Source organism: Dipodomys ordii, unplaced genomic scaffold (genome assembly GCF_000151885.1).
Source record: "Dipodomys ordii isolate 6190 unplaced genomic scaffold, Dord_2.0 Scaffold209, whole genome shotgun sequence".
NCBI classification, from domain to species: Eukaryota; Metazoa; Chordata; class Mammalia; order Rodentia; family Heteromyidae; genus Dipodomys; species Dipodomys ordii.
This window is the reverse complement of record NW_012267425.1, coordinates 508,726-519,278: the sequence shown is the minus strand read 5'-3', so window position 1 is coordinate 519,278 and position 10,553 is coordinate 508,726. Positions and strand designations below refer to the sequence as shown.

The following is a 10,553-nucleotide window of genomic DNA, read 5'->3' as shown; positions in this document are numbered from 1 at the left end:
GAATTCTATGCCTCCATCAGAAAGAATGACATTGCCCCATTTGTTAGGAAATGGAAAGGCTTGGAAAAAATTATATTAAGTGAAGTAAGCCAGGCCCAAAAAACATGGTTCCCTTATTTTCAATATCTAGTATATGTCTGAGTCAAGCAGAAAAGGTCAGATAAGGTGATGTTAGGGAAATGAACTCAAGCTGCATATTGTTTTGAGCCTGCAGTCACTTCTAATGTTTCAGCTCAGCCTTGAATTGGCTGGCTATCTATTATCATTGTTTTACCACTAGAGGGGGATCTAAGCCAAGGTTTGTCCCAAATCCCAACTTGGTGTGTTGTTCAGAATGAAACAAGTGAGTACTTAGAAAGAGTAATGTGCCCCACAAGCCTGATATTGGGGCTGAAGTGGGTCCAGCGGGTTTGTTCACAGCTATTGGCTTGTGCTCAGGCACCGTAGGATTTTGTTTGGATTTCAGCAGAATTACTATGAATGGATCAACCTCAGGCTCCTACGCAATGACTGAAGCCACCAATGTCACATCCTGATCCAACAATTCCCAAGATCAGTACAACACTGAGGAAAAATGAAGGTCCATGCTGCTATGTGGTATTTATTTCTCAGTCTAATAGCCTGATTCTCCTACAACCGGCTACATGGAATAGATCATGTACCTCCCCCAAAGCAATGCAGCTAACTCAGAAGCTGTGTCCAACAAGCAGGCCTATGGATAGAGGCATTTTGGACCTGCCCAAGGTGAGGATTCATCAGCCGGTCACTAAGTTCTAGGGCAAAATCTTTCTTCCAGTGTGCTGTCCAAGGGTGTGGTATTGGTAGTAAAGGTAGTTTCTTGGCCAGTCAGGCTGACACCAAGTGACATCACTCCTAAATCTCAGTCACAGACACCTATACAGTCTCAAGGACAGTCTCATCAGTTCTGTCTTATCACTAGGCTGAAACTTGAGTCCATCTACTAGCATGCTAGTACTAGAAAAGCTCCATCTATGAGCTCTGGCCTGAATATAGGTTTATCAGTTTCTACCTAGTAACTGAGTCTCACCATGGTATGCCTGGCATTAAGCAGCAAGGCCAAGACCTGTGCCAAATTTTATGCCCTGTTCCTCAGTGGATGAAGAGTTGCACCCTCTCTGTCACCTCAGGTTTGGGAAGGAGTGGTAGGAGCATGGTAGGAGCAGGTCTAAGACTGAATTTTCTTTCTTTCTTTTTTTTTTAAGAATTAAACTTTTTTATTTTTATTTTTATTTTTTTTTGTTTTTTGAAGCAAAGTCTCACTCTCACTCCCAGAGTAGGCTGGAACTTACCATGTAACCCACATTCAATGTATGCCTATGCCTCCTCAGCGCTAGGACTTAAACTTTTTTTTTTTTTTTGTCGGTCCTGGGCCTGGGCGCTGTCCCTCACCTCTTCAGCTCAAGGCTAGCGCTCTACCACTTGAGCCACAGTGCCACTTCTGGCTTTTTCCTTTTTGCTTATGGGGTGCTGAGGAATGGAACCCAGGGCCTCAGGCATGCAAGGCAAGCACTCTGCCACTGAGCCACCTTCCCAGCTCAAGACCGAATTTTCATTTCCGTTCCCTTCCCCAAGTAGGAAATCCTTCTCTATTTGTCTCTCTCTGTCTCTCTGTGTCTCTCTCTGTCTGTCTCTCTGTGTCTCTCTTTCTTGCCTCTGTTTTCTCATTCCTCCTCTCCACCCTGTGGTGCTACTTGAAGTTGAAGAAAGGGTGAGACAGGCAACTCTTTATTTCCTGCCTTCTTTAATGCAATCTTTTAAAAAAAAAACCATGTGCTCCACTTCTTGAAATCATATATGTCCAGCATTATATATTTTATTCTAGGTATTATTTTAGGAACCTTTGCTATATAATGCTTTATCATTCAGTTCAGAATATTTCCTAGTTTATGATTTCTTCTTTGACCTCTAGATTATTAAAAGTGAATTTCTTGATTTCTAACACTGTCATATCTTTCTTAATCATATCTATATTGTGATCAGAAAAGATGTTTGATATTATCTAAAATTTGAAGTGCTTTATTGGTAATATATTTATAGTGCAAAATGGAGCACATTTCCTTTGTGCTCACAATGAGTATATAATTCTATAGTTTTAAGGTACAATCTTGTAAATACATCCACAAGATCAGATTTTGTGAATTGTTAAATTCTATTTCTAAAACTTTTCCTTTGTTTTTTTTCTATCAATTGATGAGACATATCAAAAGTCTGTGAGTCTAAATTGTGAATTTATTTTCCTTTTCCTTTTCTCAGTTCTTGTATTAAACTGTTTGAGGATATATAAACTGTAATATAAATTTAACATTGTTGCATTTTCTTAGAGAATCCATATTATTATTAACTCATATTCTTAACTTGGTAATATTGTCTTGTCTGATATTAATAGAACTACAACAGGTATCTTTTAGATACTATTTGTAAAATTCTCTCCTATTTGTGGCTTGCTACTTGTCTGTATTTAATATTTTACATATAGCTCTTGTAAAAGACTGTTTTCATTGTGATCAATTTGACAATCTTTGTCTCTTAACTGATCCATTCATATAATATATGATTATTGTTATATATGGATTTAAATCTATCATCAGTTTCATTCTGCTTTGCTTGCTTCATTAAGATTTATTGATTATATTTTATCATTTCATATTTTTGTACCATTTGAGAGTCATACACCCTATTTTATATTCTATTATTTATTGGTTATCCTAGAAATTGTGACATGCATTAATTTGGCCATGTTTGTTATTAATCAACATTTTTACTTCTTCGATACTGTAGTAATTTTAAATTTTCTTGTTCTCCTACTGTATTGTTGGTGGGAGTGTAAAGTTGTTCAATCAGTTTGGAGAGCAGTATGGAGGTTCCTCAGAAGACTCCACATAGAGCTCCCCTATGACCCAGCAATCCCACTTTGGGGCATTTACCCAAAGGTTTACAAACAAGACCACACTAAAGCTACCAGCACAACTATGTTTACTGCAGCATTACTTACCATAGCTAAGATATGGAACCAACCCAGATGCCCCTCAGTAAATGAATGGATCAAGAAAATGTGGTGTATATATAAATGGAACTCTATGCCTCCAACAGAAAAAATGACATTGCCCCATTTGTTAGGAAATGGAAAGACTTGGAAAAAATTATATTAAGTGAAGTAAGCCAGGCCCAACGAAACATAGGTCCCATGGTTTCCCTTATTTGCAATAACTAGTATATGTCTGAGTCAAGCAGAAAAGGTCAAAAGCTATGTACATATGACCAGATAAGATGATGTTAAGTGAAATGAACCTCAAAATAGGGATACAAGTGGTTTTTTCTTTCTTGCTATTGTTTTTTTTTAACACATTTATAATGTACTCTGTGATTTTTTTGTTTCTCTTGTATATTCTTTCCCCATGGTATAACCCCTGTTTTCACTGTATTTGATTTTGGTGCCCTGCATCTTGTATATACATTTTTCTAAATTGGGGAGGGGAAGGGAAATAACAAAATGCTGAAATAAGGATATAGGTTGACCCATTGTAACAATAAGGTATACAAGACACTATGTATAAAATGAACTTTACAACTTCGGGGGGGAGGGGGAAAGAGGAGTTGGAGAGATGGGGAGGCAAGGGATGGTATGGGAAAAACAAAGGAAGAGGTAACAATGCTGGAGAGAAAAAGTCCTCATTACCCTACTCATGTAACTGTAAACCCTCTGTACAGTATTGTTACAATAAAAACATATAAAAATATAAAAAAGAAAAACATATATCTAACCAAATATCTATCACAAAAAAATAAATTTTCTTGTTCTATTCATCTCAATTATGACATTTAAGTTTTTGTTGTCATGTTTTCTAAATGAACCTTTTATCCCTATAAGTTGGCTGTCTCAGGCATTTGTTACAGTAACAGAGAGCGGACTAACACACCCATCAGGTTAATACTTAGTGACAAAGGAGATTTTTTTAAAAAACAAAACAAAACAAAACACCACAAGCCTGGCACCAGTGGCTCATGCCTATAATCCTAGATACTCAGAAGGCTGAGATCTGAGGATTGTGATTCAAAGCCAGCCCAGGCTGGAAAGTCTATGAGACTCTTATTTCCAATTAACCACCAGAAAGCCATTAGTGGAGTTGTGGCTCAAGGTGGTAGAGTGCTAGCCTTGAGCAAAAAAGCTCAGGGACAGGGCTCATGTCCTGAGTTAAGGCTCCATGACTGACAACAAAACAAAAACACCAAGAACCACAGGTATGAACTGTTTTTTGTTATTGTTCATGGGATAGTACAACTTTGTGTTCTTTCTATAATGAGTATAATTTGTTGAATTTATCTAGCAAATCTAGATCAGGAACAAAGACTACCTAGACTACTAAAGATCAAAAGGCCTAGAAATCTACATTACTGGTGAGGATACAGGAACCATTAAACATTTAGCAAGTAACTCTTTCCAGCCTTCTAATTCTTGCTATCATCTTGGATGACATCGAGAAGAATCAACACTTGGCTATACTCTTTCCTTTTCTTAGATTTTTACTTCCTTGCTTAAATGTACTATGTTCTCTCAGAATGTCATTCACCATATTTTATTACCACAGGTACTCTGCAAATGCTACTCTGATCAAGTTGTTTACAACTCTCAATGTCAAGATCTAAGAGAGATTTTGTCTTTCTTTGAGAACATCGTACCTTAACTTTCCCATTCTGAGAAGTGAGAATCCAGTGATGGCCATCCTGACTGCTGGAGATGAGAAACTCCTTCACAAACATGCTGGTAAGGAGAGATTTCACTCCCTGGGTGATTATCCCTGTGATTTTCATTGTCTTCCGGAAGTCCACTTGTAGCCACTCTTTTGGATTATTCACCTTAAAAAAACAGTGTTGGATGAACATCCTGTTGGTCACTATTTGTTCCCAGAAATCCCCAAAGACTTTCTTAACTATACTATGGCACTTATCACTCTGCATTTTAATGGTTTGTCAGTTTCTCTTATTTGACAAAGAAATCTAAGGAATATCCATTTAATAGGTGCCCAGCAAATGCTGAATAACTATGAGCCCTCTATAGGTTGGATAGAGTGTTAAAGATTGATAGCCTATTTTGTTTAAACTAATCTTGGAAAACAGAGAGAATTAAGTACATTCACACCTCTTAAGAAGTTATGACTATTAACAGATATTTTTGGTGCCAGTCCTGGGCCTTGAATTCAGGGCCTAGGCATTGTCCCTGAGCTTTTTGGATCAAGGCTAATGCTTTACCACTTGATCCACAGCACCACTTCTGGTCTTTTTGGCATTTAATTGGAGATAAGAGTCTTACAGACTTTCCTGCCCAGGCTGGCCTTGAACCATGATCCTCAGATCTCAGCCTACTGAGTGGCTAAAATTATAGACGTGATCCAGTGGTACCTGGCTTATTAACAGATATTAACATAGTACTGAATACAGTTGTTTCTTTGAAGAGTTTCAATTAAAGTTCATTTCCCTCTCCAATGAATGCTCTCACATGGAACATCCACTAAATGTTTATGGGGGTGTCTTCCCATAGTCAAACCTTCTTAGATCCTCTTATTAGAAACACAGTCAACAGAAATACCTATAAGAAACAAGATCCTTTCCTATTTTTCCCAACGTCTAGTCCCTGCTCTGCTTTAGTTATGTGGTAGATATTTTGCCTCTTACATGAGGTCGCCAAGCATTAGTCTTCCCCTGCAGGTTAAGTCGAGCTTGTGAAGGAGACCAGTTTACAAACATATTGGTGAAGTAGGAAGAGGCAGTAATCTGTGCATCTGATATTACTTTGCTTTCCATTCCTAATGGTATGCTGCAACCTCAAAGAAATGAAAGGACAATGTTATCACAAGGAAAGTCTGCAGCTTACTGGGCTGCCTCCAGTTCTCTAGGGTTACTATTATCCTGACAATTTTTCAGGCATTAACTCCTACACAAATTCAGTTATTGTTGATATGACCTTGTTTTCTGGTCATTTCTGCTCATATTTGCTTGACTTTAATTTTTTTATTCGTAGAAATATAGGAGGTGGCTGACTCCTGAGAATTTCATGGTTAGGACAACAAATTCCTGTTTTTATTTTTGTTTTTGCTTTTTCTGCATTGTGTTGGTTTTATGATTAATAATTCTGTGTCCAGCAACAGAGATCCCCTCCTCCAAGTTCTACAATAACTATGACAGTTGGTTATACTACTTGTGGTTGGGAAAAGAAATGATAAGAGATAACTAGACACTTACTGTTTAAATCACAGCCCATCAACTCCATGCGAAGAGTACTGCGACCGCTATAATGAGTTGGGTGCAAACGGATATACCGAGCAATAATTGGAGGATTAAAAATATTGTGCTTTATCCCAGATGAATCTACATTGCCAAAGAAGACCTGTTTGGAAGGATGGGTATACATACATGGAAAGTGATTGTAAAGTGAAATACAATTTCTCCTATTTGAAGCTTCCTTTTGATTTTACCTTGTCCATTTTTCAACAGTATGAAACATCCAAATAAGACCATGCTGGATATACAGATGTTAGAATGTTATGCATGGAGGAGGTAAGTACCAGGAAGAAAAGCAGAACAAGAATATTAGGTCTGGTCTGGGGAAAATGAAGTCATTTTCTTCCTTGGCCCACTGTAAACATCTTACAAAAGGACTTTAGGATTTAGGACTTTGCTACTCCTGCTCTTACTAGAGCAATTAGAAATACAATGTTTGGAGAGTGGCATCACCAAATTGGTAAAATAGGAGGTCCCTAGCTCTCATCCCACCTACAGGAATAGTCTTGGAAGACATCTGTAGATAAAATTGCCTCTGTGGAAGTCTTGAGATGCAGAAAGGAGACTGAAAAATCCCAGTGAAACCCGAATCCAAGTATAGATGCTTTCATAAGCCAGACCTGTATTTTGGCTCTGGTCTTGGTTATGGACTCTGAAGCAAACAACCTCCTTCAAATTTAGCTCTAGTTCTACTTTTGCATAGTTCTGACATTAACCCTATCATTCCAGAGGTTTGGAAAGCCTGTCTCTCACTGGCACCCCTATAACAGATAGCTGTGGTTTGGATGCTGTTTGTCTCACAATTTCATGTGTTAGGATATTGGTCCCGAGTGTGGTGATATTAAAAAGTGGCCTAAGAGCCTAATGAAAGGTTGTTGGGGGCGCTGCCTTCAAAAGTATTACAGGAGATCTCATGGATTAGTTCTTACAAGACTGAGTTGTTATTAAAAAAAAATAAGAGTGAGCCTGGCTTCTAAACCATTCTGTACCTCCCTATATGGTCATGTGATCTTTCCCTCTCACACAGTTTTCCATTACTGTGACACAATCTACTATTTGGTCCTTATCAGTGCTCAGAAGTCAGTAGCATGGCAATAAACCTCTAGAACCAAGAGCTAAATAAATTTCTCCTATTATAAACTATGTAGCCTCAGATATTTTGTAATAGTAACAGAAAATAGACTAATACACAGGACTTTGGAATAGCTCTATGACTCAGCTGTAGTCCCACACTCTCATGGTCTGAGAGCATCTCTACTTTTTTTCAGGGAACTGGCAGGAGCTATGTCAGTCCATGATACCAGAAAGAGACCTAGCAAATGGAGCTGAATAGAGACTAGGAAACCCTTGACTTGGTGCCACTGCACCATGGTCGGGAAGAAATTGTCTTCACATGAACCTGGTGGGAGCCATGTCCATCTCTGGCCCAAAACAGCCTTCTAACTATGGGCTCAACTCAGGACCCTGGAACAGCCCAACTCCAGGCTTGCCTCATTCACCATGGTCCAGATACCATTCTGTTCATGAACCCAGAAGGAGCCACACCCATCCTCACCCTGAAGAAACTACTGCAGAACTAGAAAGGTGCCTTTCAAATGCAAAAACACCACCAAAACAAGGCTATACAAAGAAGCTAGGATCTATCACACCAGCAAAAGAAATAAAGCTTTAGTAACCAACCCCAAAGAAGTGGAACCTCATAAAATATTGGACAAATAATTCAAAATATCTATTTTTAAAAGTTCAATGAGCTATAAGAGAATATAGACACTAACTAAATCAGAAAAAACAATATGAACAAAATAAGTTTAAGGAAATGGAGGCATGGCTCAAGTGATAGAATACCAGCCTTGAGCAAAAACACCAAGGCACTGTAAGAGGCCTTGAGTTTAAGTCCCAGTATGTACCCCCCCCAAAAGACATTTAATGAAGAAAACCACTTTAAAGAGGGCCTAATAGAAATCTAGAAGCGGAAGCATACAATGACTGAATTGAAAAATTCAATAGAAATCTACAACAGAAGACTCAATCATGTAGAAGAATAACTTGAGTTAAAGAAAACACAGTATTTGAAATTATCCATACTTAAGAGTAACAAAAAGTGGGCAATGCAGAAAGCATATAGAATTTATGGAACACTAACAATGAAAAGTCTGTATTACATAGGAGCCTTAAAAGGGGAGAAAAGACACAAAGGAATCTCAAAGAAATAATGGCTTAGAACTCCCCAAAAGGAGAAAAATGGATATCTTATAAAACCAAAATCCCCTAAACTTGAAGAGGTTTATACTGAGAAACATCATACTTAAATGATGAAAAGTCATAGACAAGGGCTGGGAAAATGGCTCAGTGGTAGAGTGCTTGCCTTGCATGCACGAGGTTCTGGGTTCGATTCCTCAGCACCACATAAGCAAAAAGAAAAGGTGAAAGTGGCTCAAGTGGTAGAGCACTAGCCTTGAGCTGAAGCGCTGAGGGACAGCGCCCAGGCCCAGTGTTCAGGCCCCATGACCAGACCCCCCCCAAAAAAAAAAGAAAGAAAAGAAAAGTCATAGACAAGCCTAGTGCCAGGCTCAGGCTTGTAATCTTAGCTACTCAGGAGTCTGAGATGTGAAGGTCCAGGTTCAAAGCCAGCCCAGAAGGAAATCCATGAGGCTGTTATTGCCAATGAATCACCCAAAAGCCAGAAGTGGCATTGTGGCTCAAGTGGTAGAGCGCTAAACTTGAGTGCAAAAGCTAAAGGACAGCGTCCAGGCCCTGACTCCAAGTCCCAGGTCTGGCACTCAAAATGTTAAAAAGTTTGTGAGAGGGCTGGGAATGTGCTAAGCGGTAGGGTGCTGCCTAGCCTGTATGAAGCTCTGGGTTTGATTTCTCAGTATCAGATACACAGAAAATGCCAGAAGAGGCTCTGTGGCTGAAGTGGTAGAGTGCTAGCCGTGAACAACAGAAGCTAAGGGACAGTGCCCAGGACTGGTAAAGAAGAAGAAGAAGCAGAAGCAGAAGAAGCAGAAGCAGAAGAAGAGGAAGAAGAAGAAAGAAGAACAAGAACAAGAAGAAGAACAAGAAGAAAGAAGAAAAGAAGAAGAAGACAACGAACTTTGAGACTCCAAATAGCCACCAAAAAGCCAGAAGTAGAGCTGTGGCTCAAGTGGAAGAACGTTAGCCTTGAGTAAAAGGGCTCAGGGACAGTGCCCAGGCCGAGTTCAAGCTCCAGATCAGCACCCACACCAAACAAAAGGAAACAAAAAGTTTGTGCGTCTCCATCTCCCCCAATGGTGGGATACAGCGGCATACACCCGAAAGCTCAAGTAAGGGGATCACAGCGCAGGCCTGCCTGCCCGGGCATGCAACAAGAGCCAAGGGCTAAAATAACCAATGTAAAACGAGGCTGGAGGCCCGAGTGCAGAGGCAGAGCACCTGTCCAGCAAGCTGGAGGCCCTTGCCCTTTCCCAGCATGATCCAGGACGGGTGGAAGCACGAGAATCGCCGCCTGAGGGGAGAGGCAGGTTCCCGGGGAGCGACGGCACCTGCGCGCGACGGCACCTGCGCGCGACGGCACCTGCGCGCGACGGCACCTGCGCGCGACGGCACTTCCGGACGGGCTCGGGCGGACTGGTGAGGTCATTACCCGCCGCCGGCAGTTGGCACGGGGTCACTGTCGTGCCCGGCGTCCCTTCCAGGCGGCGGCTGGGACAGGAGCCCTCCAGGGTACACTTGGCTTTCAGCCAGCCCCCGAGTCAGGCCAGGTGAGGTTGCCGGGACGATGGCATGCTGGGAGCCACGACGAGGGCCCCGCAGGCCCCACGTCTGAAGGCGACTGGGGTGGGGCTGGAGGGGTGGCTTGGGCTGCCACGAGGCCCGGTGTGCAGGTCAGGACGGCCCAGGGCCCCAGCCGGGTTTGCGTAGAGGACCACGCCGGGGTGGGTCCACGTCCCACCGGCTGTCATTCGTGCCCCCAGGGCGAGCCGGCGGCCAGGCCCAGGTCTGGATTTGCGGAGCGTCAGGGGCGGTGCCAGGGCACCCCCCTCCCCAGCTGTGACTGCGAGCGGCGTGCGCTCCACACCCTCCTCCCGGACGGCCTGCTGGTTGCCCAGGCAACGGCGGGGCGGGAGCGCAGGCGGTCTAGCGCGCACCCCGCGGGGACGCATGGCACGTCGCGGCTGGCCCGCTGCGTCAGCGCGCTCACCCGGAAGCGGCGAGTGGTCGACATGGCGGCCTCTTCGTCAGGCTTGGGCCTCGGCCTCGGCCTGGGCCTAGGC

The 10,553-nt window shown here is 42.0% G+C and overlaps 1 protein-coding gene across 3 annotated transcripts in view; it reads right to left on the bottom strand.

The window, feature by feature from the left end:
• The window catches only part of F8 (coagulation factor VIII, procoagulant component), an 83,069-nt gene that overhangs the window by 4,538 nt on the left and 67,978 nt on the right, over window positions 1-10,553 (bottom strand). For 2 of the 3 annotated variants that reach the window (XM_013035393.1, XM_013035394.1), the window contains exons 23-25: window positions 6,259-6,403; window positions 5,692-5,840; window positions 4,699-4,875 (exon numbers count right to left, since the gene is read on the bottom strand). The exons of the other annotated variant lie outside the window; for it this stretch is intronic. In XM_013035393.1, coding sequence (XP_012890847.1) covers window positions 4,699-4,875; window positions 5,692-5,840; window positions 6,259-6,403 — 471 coding nt within the window. The remainder of the gene's footprint in view (window positions 1-4,698; window positions 4,876-5,691; window positions 5,841-6,258; window positions 6,404-10,553) is intronic. 3 annotated transcript variants of the gene reach the window in all.